Source organism: Limanda limanda, chromosome 7 (genome assembly GCF_963576545.1).
Source record: "Limanda limanda chromosome 7, fLimLim1.1, whole genome shotgun sequence".
NCBI classification, from domain to species: domain Eukaryota; kingdom Metazoa; phylum Chordata; class Actinopteri; order Pleuronectiformes; family Pleuronectidae; genus Limanda; species Limanda limanda.
Window position 1 is genome coordinate 4,473,108 of NC_083642.1, and position 20,208 is coordinate 4,493,315.

Consider the following 20,208-nt stretch of genomic DNA (forward strand, 5'->3'; position numbering starts at 1 on the left):
CACAAACGTGGCACCGGAGAAGGACAACAGTGGACTTTAAGGCTGAAAACACAGTGTGTCTTACTGTATATATTGTTGTTTTATATCCAATTGTTGTTTTATCTTGTATGTACATTGCACCAACCACACCAAGGCAATTTCCTATATGTGCAAATATACTTGGCAAAAAAAAGAATTCTGATTCTGATTCTAAATGAAGTCGTATTTGGGTTGACACCACAGGATCAGCATGGAGGCATGTTAGATAGATAGATAGATAGATAGATAGATAGATAGATAGATAGATAGATAGATAGATAGATAGATAGATAGATAGATAGATAGATAGATAGATAGATAGATAGATAGATAGATAGATAGATAGATAGATAGATAGATAGATAGATAGATAGATAGATAGATAGATTACTTTATTCATCCCCGAAGGGAAATTAAGTCGTCAAAGCAGCCGGTATATTTGAATACAATAAAATACAATACAATAGAATAAAATAAAAAAATATTGAGGTAGAAAGAATAAAAACAGAAACACAAGATAAATAGGTAGATAAGGTGCAGTGGCAAGATGAGTGTAAAAGTACTGATGATATGATGGTAATGTTATTGTTAGACAGTATATAAAAATAGTACAGTATATATAGTATATAATATAACATAATATATATTTATATATGATAGTAATTATACCAATATAATTGATTGAATATTTATTTAAGCCTCGGAAGACACATTGAGGGATAAGACCCTCATTTACAATGGTGCCGAGGGTACAATAAAAAAGTTGATACATTAAAAGTTAATACATTGAATAAATAGGAATGAAATAAATATGCATATATATATATATATATATATATATACACAGTAATACAAGGTATAAAACAATTCGTCAATAAAATAATAGCAGTATATAGTAATAATGGCAGCAACAGTATATATAATAATAATAGTAAATATAATAATAATAATAATAACATGTACACATGTATAAATATGTGTATATACAAGAATAAACAAAGAGTATGATATGATATATAGTAGAGGTATAAATATAAGTATTTGACTAAACAATAGATAATACAATATACTATGAGTGTAAGAATATGTAGACAGAGTGTGCAAAAGACAATATAATGGTATAAAATGATATATAATATCAATATGGTTTATATTAACACATATCACATATGATGTTGGGTTTATGTTCATATTCATGCATCATTTACTTCCATGGATTTAGATCTGAGCCTCCAGGAGAAGTGTTTGGTCCCCACCTCCATGTTGGGTGAACTCTCCCTTTAAAGCGGAGGAGGGCGGAGGCGGAGGAGGACTGGTCGAGTCCAACCTGGCAACCCGGGGGGAGTCTGGTGGCAGAAAACCTCTTCAGCAGCGGAGTCTCGGATCCAGATCGACCGCGGACAGCAGCTCGAGTGTCCTCCAGCTGCGGATCACGTCTCCTTCCACAGACAGGTACGTGTTCCACCCGCTTTCCCTCCTCCGCGGGAATCGAACCCACACCCTGCTGGTTCCCCGGGATTCACCCCCCAGGAGCTAGGGGATGTTAGCATGACAGCAGAGGGTTTAATGTGGAGGGATCTGTTAGCTTCGTGCTAGCTGAGGCGCAACCAAAACCAAATCAAACAAATAGCGTTTTTATTACTTTTGCGTTAAATCCCGTTTTTTTGGGGGATGTTTGATCTGCTCATCAATGTGCGAAGCGATGCTCGGTTAGCAAGCTAGCGTCCGCCGCCGCTGGTGGGGGGGGGATTCGAGTCGAACCACCACCCCCCCAACAAAAAATACAAAACAGCTCCGAAGTGACGCAGGGAGGAAACACACAAAATGAACAATTCACCCACAACATGTTGTCAAGAGGGAAGTTTTCACCCTTTTGATTCTCAGTTGTCTCTGAAACGTGCAGGACGCTGCAGGAGATAGAGATAAAGCAAAGGTTGTGCATGTCTGAGATTTGAGGGGAAAGTGTGTTGTTGGGACATGCATGTGTGTGTGTTTGTTGTGTGTGTTTCATGCAGACGTGTTGCAGGAACATCTGGAGGCTGGTGGGACTGATGCAGCTGCAGGGGCGTAGAGAAGCTCTGTGTGTCTGTCTTCATGCTGCTGCAGGAATCTCCATCTGATTATCTGTCTACCTGCTTTCATTAAAACATGTTAAAACATATGAACTATTTTAAAACCCAGATTTAGAAATGCTCAAGTGCATTTGAGCAGAAAGTGGTTTCTCCAATCAGGAGGTAAAGTGTGGATGAGAGAATATTCCCAGTTTAATCTCAATTAAAACCCTTCCTGCAATAATAATATAACTTTATTTATACAGCACTTTTCAAGCACATATTTACAAAGTACCTACCTGCTTTCATTAAAACATGTTAAAACATATGAACTATTTTAAAAACCCATATTTAGAAATGCTTAAGTGCGTTTGAGCAGAAAGTGGTTTCTCCAATCAGGAGGTGAGGTGTGGATGAGAGAATATTCCCAGTTTAATCTCAATTAAAACCCTTCCTGCAATAATAATATAACTTTATTTATACAGCACTTTTCAAGCACACATTTACAAAGTACCTACCTGCTTTCATTAAAACATGTTAAAACATATGAACTATTTAAAAACCCAGATTTAGAAATGCTCAAGTGCATTTGAGCAGAAAGTGGTTTCTCCAATCAGGAGGTGAAGTGTGGATGAGAGAATATTCCCAGTTTAATCTCAATTAAAACCTTTCCTGCAATAATAATATAACTTTATTTATACAGCACTTTTCAAGCACATATTTACAAAGTACCTACCTGCTTTCATTAAAACATGTTAAAACATATGAACTATTTTAAAAACCCAGATTTAGAAATGCTCAAGTGCATTTGAGCAGAAAGTGGTTTCTCCCATCAGGAGGTGAGGTGTGGATGAGAGATTATTCCCAGTTTAATCTCAATTAAAACCTTTCCTGCAATAATAATATAACTTTATTTATACAGCACTTTTCAAGCACATATTTACAAAGTACCTACCTGCTTTCATTAAAACATGTTAAAACATATGAACTATTTTAAAAACCCAGATTTACAAAATGCTCAAGTGCATTTGAGCAGAAAGTGGTTTCTCCAATCAGGAGGTGAAGTGTGGATGAGAGAATATTCCCAGTTTAATCTCAATTAAAACCCTTCCTGCAATAATAATACAACTTTATTTATATAGCACTTTTCAAGTACATATTTACAAAGTACCTACCTGCTTTCATTAAAACATGTTAAAACATATGAACTATTTAAAAACCCAGATTTAGAAATGTTCAAGTGCATTTGAGCAGAAAGTGGTTTCTCCCATCAGGAGATGAAGTGTGGATGAGAGATTATTCCCAGTTTAATCTCAATTAAAACCCTTCCTGCAATAATAATATAACTTTATTTATATAGCACTTTTCAAGTACACATTTACAAAGTACCTACCTGCTTTCATTAAAACATATGAACTATTTTAAAAACCCAGATTTAGAAATGCTCAAGTGCATTTGAGCAGAAAGTGGTTTCTCCAATCAGGAGGTGAAGTGTGGATGAGAGAATATTCCCAGTTTAACCTCAATTAAAACCCTTCCTGCATTAATAATATAACTTTATTTATATAGCACTTTTCAAGCACACATTTACAAAGTGCTTCACAAACATGATAGAAAAACGACACACGAAGACACAATAAATCTAGTTAAAAGCCATATTATAAAACTATTATAAACTAAAAGCATTAAAAATGATTTAATAGAGGACAACGATGTATATTGTGTGATTCCCAGTGGAAGGTTGGTCCATACTTGTGGAGCTTTTCACTGAAACCGCTTGACCGCCCCTCGGTTTCAGGCCTTCACCCTTGAAACCGAAAGCAACAGTTCATCTGCAGTTGTGCGTTTGTCTGCCTGTGTGGCTCGTTCCACATCTACATCTCTAAATTTTTAAAATGCGTCACTCGCATCCTCCTTGTCTCAACCGGTCAACTTCTCCACCTCTGAACCCACCTCCGCCTGTGCACCTGGCTCTCTTGTGGATTCGAGCACCTTCCCTCTTGATAAACACCGGGAACATCGGTGTTTGCGTGACTGGCCGCTGCAGTGTCACTTGTTGACTGTGCATGTGTGTGACTCTGACGTGTGTGTGTGTGAAGGTGTGGTGCCAGCAGGACTCTGTGACATGTCAAGTCCTAATCAGCAGGGCGTGGGTTTGCACAACTTCTAAGTTTCCTTTTCTAGAGAAGCAGGGTCCGAAAGTGAAATCCTCCAGAAGGAAACAGCTGGGCTGTAAAAAGAGAGATAACCGAACGCCTTGCTCAGGCCTTTTCTTTTTATTAAAGCAGACAGGGATGTTTGTGTGTGTCTGACCTGCCGGCTCAGTGTTGACTGTTCAGCCCGGTGAAGGCATTGTTTGCAAAACACACAACGTTGTTATAGAGACGTGCAAATGCTACTTTGACTAATTACAAAGCATTGAAATGTCAAAATACCTTTTTGATCACAGGGATTTTTTGCATTTCAGAACAGGCAGGTTTCATTTGGAGAGTAACGCCCGTACAGATTATCATTCATAACTTCCCTTCATCCCCTTCAGACGACCACAACTCTTTTCACCTGCCTTAATAAATCGTCTCTGGACCGTCACGTGTCCCGAGAAGAACTCTGCTGCCGCTGCTGGACTGTTGTCAAGGTCCCTCAGGTCTTCTGACATCTTATTATTCTTATAACGCTGGCTTCCTGTCAAAATTGAAATTCATTTGAAGGAACTGGTTTTCAGGTGGAGATCCCTGCAGGTCTCAGGCCGCTGCTCACATCACTGACCTGTGACCAGCGCTTACTGCTCGTCCCACGTTCACGTTTTAAAACTAAAGCCGCTGTTTTAAGGAATTCTCTTCCTACAGATTTACGTTCATCTGTAAAACACTAAAAACGTCGTCTCAGCATGTGCATTGTAGTGTTTTAATAACCTCCTTTGTGCAGGGTGTGACCGTCAGACTCGTCAGCTTCCTCAATAGCTACTTCAACCTTTCATGTCCACGAATAGACAAATAGTTTGTGCATGAGATTAAACCACATGTCAGGGTTACGCCGAGTCCACAGGCACACGATCAAAGATTTGAATTTCACATTTATAATGCCGGGATAATTCCTCGCTCATCTGTGGCATCAGATATTCTGCTGGAAAAAATCCAAAATACTTGTGGTAATCTTTGATCAAACCCCGATTTGTCAAATGTTTAGATTTACAGCTGTAATCATTGTAGTCACAGAGATAAATATTCTGTGTTGCCCTCAGAAAATTAGCGCCTGTCACTCCTGCAGAGAAAAGGGAAATACCCTTCAAAGATGTGTTGCTCTATAGCCCAACTAACTCCCCCCCCGAAAACTAAATTCATTTCTCCTGCCAAGGAAAATATTAACTGCAGATTCTCCCGCAGATTCTCTACCAGGCAAACAATAACTTATTGAAAACCATTCATTCATATTCTATAGTCAGGGGAAATGTTTTATTTTTTTTAATTTGCACTCACATTTTCACATATTGCAGAACTCCAGGTTTAGTTTCTGTGTTTTTTCACTTCATACAACTTGTTGGAGAAGTTAACATGAAACTATTTCTGATCGCTAGTTCTCCTTTTCTCAATTTAACCCTCGATGCAGATCAATCTGGTGAAGAAGCACAAAGAGAACCACAGTTTTCTTCTTCATGGTGGAGGACTGATCTGGACCTGCTGCCAGTTGTGACTCAACGGAGAAACCCTCCAAGAGAAAGCGACCACACGTGGAGTCTTCGTCTGAGCAACAGCTTAAACACACTTGAACAGTTCTCTTACATTCTGGAGGAAAGTTAAAACCAAGCATCACAAACGTCTTTGTTACAACATGGCAAAGAAAAACAGCCAAAAGGGTACGTACTTGTCTTATTAAAAAATCTGTATTTAATGTTTTGTGTTCATTTGTTGAAGTAAAGCAAACTGAGACTTTGTATTCGTTGTTTTCATGGCTGCAGCATTTACTTTAAGAACTTCCAATGTACAATTTATTGAGCAAGCGAATTTCCGCTTGTCTGTCATCACATCTAGGAGTAGTCCCAAGTCTCTGACTGTGGCGTAAGAGACACCAAAACAAATATAAGCTGTGGACATTTACAGTGACGCTCACCCACTTCCACACAGGCAGGGAGAAAACAACCTTTACAAGGGTTCAGCAGTGTTTTTATATTTCTGTGTCATCTATAAATGGCCGTAGATTAGCTGTGGAGTTTGCCCTGACTCTTCCCACTCAGCTGATCCAGTTGTTATTCTGCCTGTGGTGGAAGGAACCCTGAGGTTTGTTCTTCTGGAGAATGTCTTTCTGGAGAACTTCAGTGGATATGAATCATTGAAATGAGATGCAGATTCCAGACTCGCACAGATGTGATTTGTGTCTTTTGTTTCTTTGTGTTTTTCCACAACTGCTCGCTGCTTTTGCAAGTAGCTAACGTTGCTGTGCTTTAAAAAAACCTTAGCGAGTGTCCCTGCACCTCCAGGCCACAGTGATTGTTTGCTGAATTCAAATTAAATCCACAGGAAACAAATCTGTGGGTTTTCTTAAGATTTTGTTCGTGTGGATAAACTTGACTCTCTCTCAGAAAATCCTTGAAGCTGTCTGGAGGTTGTTTTGTTTTGCAAATGATTTTTCCGAAGTGGTTTGCAAATAAAATTCCACGCCTGTACAGAAAGATGGAGATTAGCGTTTATTATTTGTTTTCCAGATACTTCGGGGGTGGTGTTCGACACTCGCTCGAAAATGGTGATGTCCCAGGGAGGCACGGCGGAGAGGATGAAGGAGAAGGTGAGAAGAGAAGACACTGCAGTTTTTCCACCTGTCAGTCAGAGCTGTAAAACTGTGGACACAAGGCTTAGAGCTCTTGTTGGCTCTTGGATTATTCATGTATCAATGGGAGTTGACATATCAGCTAAAATGTTGCTGACACGTGCAGTTGCTCGGCTCCTTAGATAACTTGTAAAAAAAAAAAAAAAGGATTTTGCACGAGCTCTCTCCTTGTGGAGACTCGTGACGGGTCACCCTGTCCTCCTAAAAGCTGCTAATCTATTATGTAACAATTTACGGTCAATGTGACACACCACAGAGTTTTGGTTTTACTGTGGTGTTGTAATATTGTCATGGCCGCAGGATATTTAGATTTTGTTATGTCATGTTATCATGTTTTTCTTTTTCATATTTACAGTAGATTACAGAGAGGTAATATCTCACGGTGCGGACACAGTTGTTAATTTCAAATATTTGCGCTGGAGCTGCGAGTATGTTTGCTAGAATAATACTCTTTAAGACATTTGTATTGACACATTTGTAATGAATGAAGAAGACTCAGAGTTAAGTGCTGTATCGTGTAGCAAAACGTAATCAGGAAGGTAAATACCTTGGGTGTGAATTGACAGTAAATGTTGTGTCACCTTGAGAAGGTTTATGGTCTTGACAATGGTTTCTCTTACACTTTGTGCTTTGTGGTTTTCTTACAGATCAGCGCTGTCAGAGCAGTCGTCCCCAACAAGAGCAACAATGAGATCGTTCTGGTGTTGCAGCATTTCGAGAACTGCGTGGACAAAGCTGTTCAGGCTTTCATAGAAGGTAACCAAGACGCCAGAGCTTGACCTGCAGCTCAAAGCTTCTTTATACGCTCGTATTACATAATGCCTACTTCCACAGACACTCAGATTGTGTAACAGTTTGTTAGTTTACTTCATTTACCGACCTGCTGTCCTGGCACGCTGCCCACATAACTTGTGCTTCACCTTCTGGACGCTTTTTGTCAAACATTCCGATGCTCACACACACACACACATACCTTTTGGTTTCACAGGTTTAAAAATAGAACAAGAAAGTTGTACGTCACGTTGTACGTCACGCTGCTTTGTTAAACTTTCATTGTGTGTAATTGTCTAAACACCACCTCTGGGCGTTCCACTAATAGGATTATAAACTTGTAAATCTATTATATGTCACTTTGCAACTTCGTCTTCTTTGTTTGCGTTTTGCTTTAGGAAGCGCAGTTGAGATCCTGAAAGAGTGGAATGTCACCGGCAAGAAGAAGGTAGGAACCAGAAAGCCCACATCTCCAAGGTTGACTTGTTTATTTCACACATTTCTGTCACCCGTGGTTACCAACCTTCTCAGGACGTCAGGTTCAAAGTGTCCACGGTTCATTTCAAACTGTTTGTTTTGCATCGCAAACGATGTTATGGATCAAATGCCAACAATCTCAAGTCAGCGAGCTGATGAGGAAACAGATAAGGAACAAATAGAAAGTGAACAAAGGAATCTGACACTGATATTTCCCTGCTCCAGCCCAAGAAGAAAAAGAAGCCCAAGCCTCAGCCCGAGGCCCTGGCAGAGCTCGCCCCCCCGGAGGCGCCGCCGGCCGGCGAGGGGAAGGACGAGATGAACGGGTTCCACGCCAACGGATCGGTGGTGGACGGGGAGTCACTGGATTCTCTGAGTGAACAGTTGGACTCGGCCTCCCTCGACGCAGCAGAGCTGGACTCTGAACCCGCCACGTCCGAAACAACTGGTAATAATGGCTCTTCAGACACAATGTGATAGACGAGGAGGGAGAGAGAGAGAGAGAGCAGGGCGGAAGGAAAGAAAGACGAGTGGTTTATTCTCAAGTAGTTGCTCAGGTCATTTCTGTGCCTGATGTCCGTTTGACCCATTCTCCTGCAAACGATACCTCAGGAACACTTGGAGGGAATTTCCCCACATTTGGTACAGACGTCCTTTTGTACTCGGCCGAGCAGGGATCAGAACCCGATGGTCAAAGGTCCTGTGTACTGTACAAATATCCCAAGAATCCATAAAGTACTTATAACAAACCTTCACACAAACCTCTAATAAGATTATGTGTTGGAGTGATGCCATTTATTATCCGATAGGTCAAAGGTCAGTGACATCGTAAAGATGTCAGACTGAACTGAAGACGTCGACTTGTAAAGAGTTACACAGGACTTGTTTTAGTGTTGATAATTGATTCATCGGGAAATATTAAGCAGAATTATGAAAATACATATTTGGTTTAGCCCAAGACAATTGGTGAATCTAAAAAGTCATTAAAAATATCAAAATGGTCTTCAGTGAGTCCCAATAACAAAATGAGAAGTCACAATTTTATTTTACATATTTTGATGAGAATCTTAGGGAAGATGACTCGTCAATTTTTTCTGGCCAAACGTTTCTGGCAAGAGTTTCTAATCATCTTTTGTTTTCCGTCACAGGTGCAGAAGCAGAAAGTCAAGACAGAGCCCAGAGTCCCGTGTCTCCGCAGGAAGGACGAAATCATCCGGCTCCCAGAGGCAATAAGGCCCGACGCAGGCCCGGCCCAAACTCACACCCCCCCACGTCCTCATCAGGACCCATCACTGATGAACCAGCGGTCAAGAAGATCGGTGAGACAACTATGACTCTCGAATTATCTTTCCCCGGAATTTACTTTGTAGTAAGAATTTGGTAGAAAATGCATCACGTGTCTGTGAGTGATCTCTAACTCCTCCTCCCCCCCCCCCCCCAGCTTCCACCATCGACCGCTCTGTGAAGGACCTGCAGCGATGCACCGCCTCCCTGACCCGCTACAGGATGGTGGTCAAGGACGAGATGGACTCGTCGATCAAGAGGATGAAGCAGACGTTTGCCGAGCTCCAGAGCTGGTACGTCTCATTTCTTCTAAAGCTTCGGCTGAATCCTGAGGTGATTTTAAAAAATTTGATTCCACCAAAACTGCCCCCAGTGCATCGAGAACCTCCTCCAGGAACGCGTGAACCAAACCGGCCTCTCAGCCCGAACAACTTCTGATAACAATTGTCGCCTTTCTGAGTCAGACATTTGTTTCAACTTATTAAAACATGAGTCACAGAACGGTAGATACAAAGAACTGTGGCTTCCGTGTGAGTTTTAAAAGGCGTTGTTATATTTAAATGTGTCGCATTCTAATTTGCCTGATCCTCACGCTTCTCCAGCGGCGGTGGAACAGCGGACAGATGAAAGGGACGTTCGACGCCCAGAGTAGTTCTTCCTGCTCCACAGTTATTGTTGAGAAATGTTTTTGCGTGGCTGAAGTTGCTTTTCAAGACAGGGATGTGGGCGTTGCTGCATTTTTCTAGGTTTTTCTGTAGCATCAGTGAGTCAAAGGGCATTTTCTTACCTTTGGCCTCGTGGATGTTGAAGAGACAGAACATTGCATAATAGGAAAAATTACTGTTCTATATGTTCAACCTCGGTTTGCCTTTGTGCTGCCTCTGGTGGGAAGGGCTCATTGAGAAAGACTAAAAAGAAACAAGACTGTATGGAAATTTCAACCATTAATACAAAACTAAAGACTTTATCATCCTGGGTCATTACTCAGAGTTTGTCTTTAATCCGTGGATGAATTATTTTATTTATAAACATATTATTTGCTGTTCATGTTTACCAGACATTATCTATTGATAAATTCTACATTAATGAATTCATTCTGAAATTGATTTCTTCATTAAGAAAGATATGATAAAACCACTCATACTAAATAATTAAAGTAATACTACATTGGCTGTAAGGATTACTAACTGCGGCACTAGATAAGTATCTCACTGGCTAATTGATGGTATTGGGTTGAAGATGAAGTGGAGTTAATCCTTATTAGAATGGAAGTATCAGGTATATTAGTATTACCTATAGTATACTAATACCAGGACGTCTGCAGTCTGATATTATCTATCTATTATTATATACTTAAGTGGTCATGGGTTGTGGTGTATTTCTCATAAAGAGCACCTTCACTATTCTCTTTGAAAAGCGGAAACACGATGCCGCGGTTTCCTGTCGATATTCTGAGCTGACCTGGTGATCCGTTTAACTCCTCTCCTGCACTGGTCTGTACAAGCTGAGCGCTTTGTCAGTTTAACACGTATAAAAGACAGATTGTTCTGTTAGTGTTCAACACCTCACGCTCCCATGATGCTCCTGCAGAGCGTCTCAAGAGATTCAAGATTTTTTATTGTCAAATGAACAGAGATAACATGAAGTAGTCACTGTCAATGAAATGCTTGGGTCACGCACTCTCTTTAAGCAATGCTCAGTAATTTCAAACCAAAAAAATAAAATAAAAATAGAAATAGTATAAAAAAGAATCAAATAGAATAACAATGAAATAGAATATCAAAAATTTAAAATAGAAAATAAAATATATACATCTAAATATTAGGGCTGGGCAAGTTAACTCGTTTCAAAGGAGTTAACTCGAGTTAACTCAAGTGATGAGTTAACTCGATTAATAATTTTATCTCGCATTCACTCAGGTTTGATTATTTATTGTTTTATTGTGAAAGTCAGGCTTTTATTTTGTGAAAGTCTGTTGCTGACTGCTGCAGAACAGGAAAAAAGAAAATAATGCTGCAGAACAGGAAAAAAGAAAATAATGCTGCAGAACAGGAAAAAAGAAAATAATTGGCGGATAAACAATCGAGTTAACTCATCACTTGAGTTAACTCGATTAAAACGAGTTAACTTGCCCAGCCCTACTAAATATATCTATCTTTACATATCTATATATATATCTATATATCTATATATATCTATATTTATCTTTATGGCTGAGACTCACTTTGTGATGAAATGGAACAGAAGTGGATTCAGTTTTTGGAAAGTTAAAGTGCACAACACAACATACCTGTGACCTACAAACAGCAGAGAGTTAGCCACACAATGAGTAGATGACATCAGTATTTGCTTTACGTGCCCCCCCCTCAAGCAGCCTTATAATATCAAATGAAAGATACAACGTTTTCATGGGTGTAGCCTAATTCACACCACTGGAATCCAGCCAGCTGTCAAAAATACTGTTGTGGGTATCTTCTATTCAGAGGCTTCATGTGCTGCAAGGCAGAGATCATGACGGCAAAGAGCTCAGCAGGTTGAACAATGTGTTGACCCACTGCCCCTCAGGAGCAGACCAGGGCTGTATCGGTCTCAAGTTGTCAGAAACTGTCCACGGTTTCAGTCTGTTCCTATTATAGACACGACATGACGGTTGAGTAAAAACAACTCTGACGCCATTTCCTTCCTTTCATTTGCACTTTTTACACTCCTGGATATTTGCATATTCATGTAGTGAAATCACAAAAGGGAGGACATGAAAGGAAACACAGGAGTCGCATGAACGAGTTTGAGACTTCAACAGACGTCCTGCTCATTCCTGTTGAAGGCGGACAGGGCGTATATGTTTCCCAACTGCATTCTGGTTCTGTAGCAGAAGAAGCAACAGCAAACAAACCATGTTAATACCAAAGAGGAGGCAGCAGGTGAACCTAGTGGCCAAAATGACCAATTGTCTGTCTAGAAAATGATCCAAAAAGTGTCTAAACTCCTCTTATCTGCGTTCAGACTCTGATGCGATCCAACAGGCTGTTTGTTCTACTGAAGTCTGTGGAGTCAGGAAACAAAGTTCTGTTTGAGTTCACTGTTTCTCATCGTGATGTACAGTGTTCACTCGAGAGCAGAGTTATGAATAAAACAAATCCTGCCTCATTTACATCAACGTTCGCTTGCAGGAAGTCTCTCTCACTGCCAACACATGATATTGTTAAAGCACCTGTGCCTGCCTGGTAGGGATGGGGGAAAAAAATCGATTCAGTTACAAATCGCGATTCTTGTGAATAACGATTTTAAATCGATATGCTGCCTCCCGAATCGATTTTGTAAAAAAATTTAATGGAAATTTTTTTTTTTTATTGGTTTATACCAGGGGGGATATATTGGGGGAGCAACATCACCCCAGAGCATGTTGACCAGCTCTTGTTTTTGCACAAGAATCTAAACATACCCAAGCACTAGCTTTGCATCGGCTACATGCAAACAACAATAGCCTTCTTTTTGTTTATTTCAAAGTTTATATTTTAAGTAAACTTTTATTCATTCTATTTAATTTACCTTTAATTTATTGTTTAAAAGTAGCCTAGGTGGCTTACATTTTTTTTAATCTGTCAGTTTGTGTGCAGTTGACTGGGGCTATACAATAATAGGGCACATTTTTATTTATTTTCTCTATTGGCTGCCCGGCAGTCATTAAGTTAATGTTAATATTTGAAACAAAACTTGTAAAGCTCTAATTGAATTTGACTGTGTTGTATTTGAAGGAATGATTTAACATTTTTCCATGGTCCAGTACTTAAAAAAAAAAAATAACCAAAAGAAATCCCAGGAAATCGTAATATCGAATCGCAATACTTACAGAATCGCAATACATATCGTATCGCCACCTAAGTATCGTGATAGTATCGTATCGGGAGGCCCCTGCCGATTCCCGTCCCTACTCCCCGGTTAGGGTTAGGTGTTACCACAGTACAAGCAAAGTGTGGCCCCACGTTGCTCCATATCTCCAGTGGTCAAAAAGTCCACCGGGTACATTACAGTGGACTTGGATCTGAAACGAGCAGGAAGTCATGGAACAGTTTGTTCAAATGTACTTTGTCCCTCCAGGTTTTTCACAGATACGAGAAGTGAACTAGAAACTGAAATGGATTTTTTTGTATAGAGATGCAAACATTTCTGATACCAATATATCAACTGGTATTTGACACTGATTCCTAAGATGTCGTTATCAAACACTTATGACAAAGAAATGTAATTGAGGCTTGATATTTTACAGTTTAACCATAAACTTCATTATAAATAAGAAGAAAACGCGTACAACTTGAATTGAGAAAGATTATTAATATAGAATATGAACATGAATGCATCTTTTCTGGTCTGTTTACTCTCTGAAATAAGTTTATCATATCTGCAAACGAACGCAGACTCGGATATGATCGAGTATGAGAGCATCAGGACACCCACCACTTCTCATCTTATCAAATACTTTACGCAACTGTATTATTTATGTTGTGTTATTTTGTTGTCATTCACTGGGATCAGACACTCAGCAGCTTCAAAGTGAATATGAAGCAGCCTCTTGGTTTATTTAATGTTACTGTAGTTGCTCTGTTATCTCAGTGTGAAGTCAGCCAGCACGATATTGTCTTTTCTTTAACAGAGTAATGAAAAATCTCTCTCTTCTCTTCTTCTCTTTCCAGTTTAATGGACAGAGAAGTGACTCTGCTCTCAGAAATGGACAAAGTGAAAGCAGATGCCAGTAAGTACTGTGTTTTCCAGCGTTTAGAGCAAAGCTTGTCACGTACCACCCAGGAGCCACTGGTGTTATTCACAGAAAGTGTTCACCTGCCTCCAGGGGCCAGAAACTCTGACCTAAATCCCTTTTCGGAGCAGAAGTATCAGAGATCGTTGTGGGACAGCCAGTCCCAGTTTCTCTTCTAACATGCAGTGGAGCCCTGAGGGTCTTGATATACCTAGAGCATACCGCTGTATGTGTGTGTGTGTGTGTGTGTTTGTGTGTAACATGACAGAGCAGGAGTGCATACTTGTACAAGTAGGCCATTCTCTCTTCTTCTGTCCTCCCAGTGTCGAGTGTTGTGTGTTCCAGGCCTGGAAAAAGTGAATAGTGTCAGGTGTCGAGGGAGACTCAATGCTGTCTTTGTGCAAGGTGTGTGGGGAGTTGAGAGGAAAGAGAAGAAATCCGAAGGCTTCCACATTACACAAGCCCGATTTCCTCAGAATGTTAACTTTCGTTTATCTGCTCCCTGTGTTTCATTTCTCGAAACTGACACGTTTCCTGAAACTCCTCGACTGTCCTGAAGGAGCAGACTTCACTGATAAACACACAGAGTCCACTTCTTACAAAGATACTAGATTTATTATTACATAATACAGCCAAGACACAGCTGATCCTCACAATTCCGTCAGAGTCAGTAACGTGTTTCTGACCCTGTGCCAAACTCTGTAGATTCCGAAAAGGTTCTTTGTTCAAGTAATTCTAAAAGAGATGGATTTATAATGTAAAACAGATAAAAGTATCTGAGAAGTTGCAAACAGAAAACATCGGAACATTGTTGCTTGAGAATAAAAAGCGGTCGATGTGATGACATTTCTCATATTTGCAGCTCAGCCACAAGATCAGGAAAAAAATCCAAAGGTTCATGTTTTGTGACAGTTTCATTGGATCAAAGGGAGAAACCTTCTTTGTTGAATCCATGTTCAGCTTCATTCATGATGGAGACGTGTTTTGCAGAAGACGTCATGATTCCTCTGGGGGTTGTTTTCTCTTCCAGATCAGAAGGCAGCACAGCGACAAGACGTGTTGTGTTTCCATGAGACTCAGACACACACACACACACACACACACACACACACACACAGTCCTTGAACTTACTGTATAGATACTGTACATAGATAAACGATCCTTGGGTCAAAGGGTTCAGGTCTGTTTGCCAAAGGAAAACATTTCAGACATGTGAGGAAGCGTGTTCATTGTGTGATGATTGTGTGTCAGTGACTCCGTGAAAAACGTTTTATCTCCGAAGCGTGTTTACCTAGAGACGCTGAGTCAGCTGCACTTTGTTCGTCTCGTTTCAAAATAGCCTTGAATACTCCGAGGGAAACTGGTCTCACTGGGACTGAGAGGGATCTTTCTGTTAAGGCTGGGACAGTTCATTTATTATCCCGTTAGTTAATTGAATTAATTAATAATGATGAATTGAAGTCACTTTTAAAGAATACATGCATCATAGTGTGTACCTCCAGCTTCTCAGATCTGATCATTTGTTTTTATTTATCTCAAACTGAGAATTTGGGGGTTTTCAACTGTTGGATAAAACCAGTAGAGCTTGTGGGCCACTCACGCCGCCACGCCCCCCCCCCCCGCCCTGGAGCGGACTGTTGACAGTACGTCTTGCTCAGGGCCGGGGGGCGTGGTGGCGTTCTGAGGGACAGCTGGCAGGTCAGGGGTGAGTGGGGCACCACCTAGTGTCTAAACTGAGAAGTACAATACAGTGGGCCATGGTCCATTACATTACCTTACATGTAGCTGACACTTTTATCCAAAGCGACTTACAATAATTGCATTTAATCCCGAGGGTTCAAACCCAGAACAACAAGAATCAAGAAAGTACAGTTTCTTCAAAAATAAAGCAAAACTACAAAGTGCTATAAGTAAGTGCCATTTAAGTGCTATTAAATTGTTAGTTTTTTGTTGTTAATGCGGGCCAATTCAAAATGGATGGCGGGCCGTAGTTTGGAAACCCCTGGGTTTAACGGTCAATTTGATTGTATAAATGAATTGATCAACAGAATAATCGTATTGTTCCAGTCTCCAGCAGGAGACTCTCAGGGAGACTGAGTTTTGCAGATGTAGAAGCAACAGATGTTCCACATTTTCTAAGAAATTCAGCTACATTTCGATTTTGCTCCTAATTGGACAGAATCTTGAATTCTTGTCGAACTGTCAAACAGGAAGAAATAACATTGGCAGATGTTCTGTGTTGCAGCGGATGGGGACATTAACGAATACACAGTCTGTCTCTTCATATATCTCTAAATGCATCGATGATGTCGTCCCTAGGGTCAGTGTCAGGACTTTCCCAAACCAAAAGCCCTGGGTAAATGCTAATGTCCGTGCTAAGCTCAGAGCACGGTCCTGTTCCTTCAACTCTGGTGACCCGGAGGCTTTGAGGAAGTCCAGATGGGACCATGTGACAATAAACTTTGATTTGATTTTGATTTGAATAACAAAAAGGCACAACGTGTTTTTGGTTTGTTTCATAGAAAAAATGGAAAAAAAAGGAGCTTGACGTCAGTTAAAGATCATTTCTCTGTTTCTGTGCTTCAGTGTTGATTCTGAACGCTCGGCAGAAGAAAGCCGAGCAGCTCCGACGGCTGACGGACAAGTCGGCCTCCATGTCCGAGGAGCAGCTGACGGAGCTGCGCGCAGACATCAAGGTAAGAACATCATTTGCAGCGACTTAAAACACATTTACCTGCTGAATCTTTGCGAGTGCTTAATGTGATACAGTTAACATGATTGTTGGTGTATTTTGTGTCTCTGCAGCACTTTGTGAGTGAACGTAAATACGATGAGGACCTCGGGAAAGCAGTAAGATTCACGTTCGATCTGGAGCCGCTGAAGACGAGCATCACAGGGTTTGGATCAGGTACGGAATCCGGTTGGAAATCAAAGGCAGGAGTCGTCGTTCTCAAGTTAAAATTAAGCAAGTTTATTCAGAGGTCACAGGTCAGGAAACTGCGGTGTCTAGCAAATTATCATGCATGGACCACTAATCCTAGGCAGTAAGCTGCACAGGAAAAATGGCGCTTACACAAAGTGCGTACATAGCTTATATATTGATATACTGAGCGTGACAGAGGTTCTTGTACGCGGGGTTCATTGTACACGTAAATTTGGTTTCATTGTTATAATGAATCAGCTCATTACAGAAGGAAGAAGGAAGTGAAACGTTTGGAAAAAGGCATTTCAAACTTTAATGTGTGACTTCATTAAGGAAATGAAAAACACCAATTTAGAATAGTAACAATCATCAGGAAGACAAATGTAGGAACTTTGTAAAATATTGACATTATTAACTATACATAAAAAATGCAGAAATATTTACAGCAAAACGGTAAAATAAAGAAAGTGCAATATCATCTGACATCCAATCACACACACAAACACACACACTTTCAAAGTTGCATTGGTCGAGTCAAAAAACAAGATCTGTCAACACAGAGGCTGGAGTCATTCTGCAGGATTTCTATCTAACAAATAATCACTTTAAATTCATTTTAATTTGTTACTTGAGATGACGTTGCCTTATAGCAAAGTAAATAAGTCTTTAAAAACATCTTCGTGACCAAAGTAGCATCGAGATCAATGTCCACGATTCATAGTTTAGGTTTTTCTAGGTTGAAAAAAACACGATACAATTTTTGAGACTCAATCGGCCCAAATATATGAAACTTACTGCTTCAGTCCAACACAATGTCACAGAATAGGACTTCAGACACTGCAGCTGATTGGTTGTTTCTCTCATGTCACACGTTTACATTTAGAGCTGGAAATCGCTGATTCAGTCGATCTCCTGTTGTGTAACGAGTGGTTTGTGTGTCTGTTCCAGTTTATCATCCACGCACAGGTTACTCCGCCCGGTCCCGCTGCAGCTCCACGTCCTCTTCCGTCGCCAGCCCGAGTCTCCAGGAAACTCCTCCTCCTCCTCCCACCCAGACCCAGAGCCCCCCCAGTGACCACCGCCCCCCGCCAAACAAACAGGTCGGCCGCACGAGTCCTGATGTTTCCCGTTAAAGACGTGAATCCCTTTCAGATGCTGACTGGTTTTCTTTTTTGTTCTCCTCCAGATTTTCCAGGGCAACAGGCGCACGTTCCAGGGCCAAGGGTTCCAGCGGTATAACGGCTCCTCCTACCAGGAGAGGAACGCTGCTCGGGCTAACAACCGTTACCATAGCGATGGCGCTCATCCTTCGCAGCGCACCAACAACTCGAGGGCTCCGGCCCATTCCTCCCAGTCCTCCCGTCCCTCCAATCCCTCCCATTCCTCCCATCCTAGCCGTCCGTCCAATCCATCTCGTCCCTCCAATCCCTCCAATCCTTCCCAACCCTCCAATCCTTCCCAACCCTCCCATCCCTCCCCTCCCTCCCAGTCCTCCGCTCCCTCCCAACCCTCCCAGCCCTCCCAACCCTCCCAACCCTCCCCTCCCTCCCAGTCCTCCCCTCCCTCCCAGTCCTCCCACAACCCAGACCGATCGTCTCACAACGGGCTGCCACAGAGGCCTCCGCGGACGCCCTGCCCTTGACATTTGGAAAATCCTGGTCTCGATCAAACACCCCCCTCCCCCTCCCCCCCAGCCCGACTAACCCCTGCACTCTCCTCCCTGTAACGCCCCCCCCCCCCCCACATCCCCGACACCCCGCACACCCACACCATACTAACTCCTCCTCTCAATGAAGAATAGAACACAAGTTTACATACTTCCATCAGTGGAGCTGTAGTGCCACCGCTCCTCATCAGTCCACTCATCCTTCAAACTTGAAACGCTCTCTCGCTGTCGCTCTCTTTTCTCTCTCTTTCGTTCTTCTTCTCTCATCCTGGTTTAGGAAGCAGCTTCTATCTTTAGCCCGTTTGTGAGATCTCATCGCGGCGCTATCGACAGACTCTTGTTCTTCATCTTCTTGCTTTTCGAGCCAGAGACCGACAGGATCATCCGAAGCGATTTGTGCTCTTATTGAAGTCGAGCTCGTAGAACTGTGTCTATTTTTGCGGTGGCGTTTTGTCGGCTCTCTGATTTACACCTCCTCCTCCTTTTTGTTTTCTCCTCGTCTCCCAGAAACATTTCAATGCCTTCACTGTGGAAATCGTCGTAAAAGTGCAAAAGTAGTTCTAGCGTGAACAGGGGTCCGGAGAGAAGACCTGCGATCAACACTACAGACTATTGTTAATCTCTTTAAGGTAAAAGACAGAATACTAGAGAACATATCAAACTGTAATCCAGAGCTTTTCTTACGGCTGCTACCAACTTGAGGGAGTTCGTTAACGCTGTGAACTCTCAAAGGAAAAGTTCCCGACAATTTGGGGAAATTAGCTCATTTGTTTTGTGGCCGAGCGTCGGCGTAGAAACACGAGAGGCGTCGGTGTTCTAGAAGTGTGAAGCTGCAGCTAATTAGCACATCTTAGTATAAAGAACAGAAAGCTCCTGTTAGCTCGTTACCTTTTGTAGAACCACGTCAGAGCTTATGTTTAAAAGCTAATAACAAAGGAATCTGTCCACACGCTGTTTCATACTTCTCCACGTGATACTTTTCATCCAGTTTGCTCTCGGTAATTTATTTTTTTGTTAAATGCCCACGAATGGCGTTTTGCTGACGTGCTTGCCTTTGGTCACAGAGCGACCTCACATTTGCCTTTTCTTTCTTTCTTTTTTTTACAAATGTCTGCATCACGACGGCTCTTTCAACAGATGGCGCATGTAGATCCAGACGGAGAGTAACCTGCCAGATCTTCTCTTCCTCTTTTTATATCCTCACTTTATCTCTCGTCGCATCAGAAGTTCGTTATCGACTTCGCAGATATCTTTTTTTTTTTGTTCTATTGCTTCTGATTAGTCGACTGGGTTCATCTCTTCGTTATCGTCCGTAGTTTTGCAAACGAGAAGCTGGTGAATACCTCTGATGTTTGTGACGCGACCTGTTATCGCAGTTTCCTCGAGGGAAACTCTCCGTCACGTTAAAGCTGCATTTCCTTCATGCGTCGTCTTCCCCTCCAGC

At 41.4% G+C, this 20,208-nt stretch overlaps 1 protein-coding gene across 1 annotated transcript; it reads left to right on the forward strand.

The window, feature by feature from the left end:
- The first annotated feature begins 1,368 nt into the window (after window positions 1–1,368).
- On the forward strand, window positions 1,369–18,753 carry spats2 (spermatogenesis associated serine rich 2). Its single transcript, XM_061075543.1, has 14 exons — window positions 1,369–1,470; window positions 5,676–5,922; window positions 6,769–6,848; window positions 7,538–7,646; window positions 8,060–8,109; window positions 8,364–8,586; window positions 9,287–9,457; window positions 9,580–9,715; window positions 14,114–14,172; window positions 16,762–16,871; window positions 16,981–17,083; window positions 18,047–18,198; window positions 18,285–18,442; window positions 18,659–18,753. The coding sequence occupies exons 2-14, from the start codon at window positions 5,898–5,900 to the stop codon at window positions 18,738–18,740; spliced, it is 1,458 nt and encodes a 485-aa protein (XP_060931526.1). The 5' UTR covers window positions 1,369–1,470; window positions 5,676–5,897; the 3' UTR covers window positions 18,741–18,753.
- Window positions 18,754–20,208: the final 1,455 nt, after the last annotated feature.

Excerpts from the sequence above, each read along its gene's own strand:
- spats2 (XM_061075543.1), top strand. The coding sequence starts at position 5,898 with ATGGCAAAGAAAAACAGCCAAAAGG. Across the intron at positions 8,110-8,363 it reads ATGTCACCGGCAAGAAGAAG|CCCAAGAAGAAAAAGAAGCC; the intron begins GTAGGAACCAGA and ends TCCCTGCTCCAG. Across the intron at positions 18,443-18,658 it reads AACTCGAGGGCTCCGGCCCA|TCCCTCCCAGTCCTCCCACA; the intron begins TTCCTCCCAGTC and ends CCAGTCCTCCCC.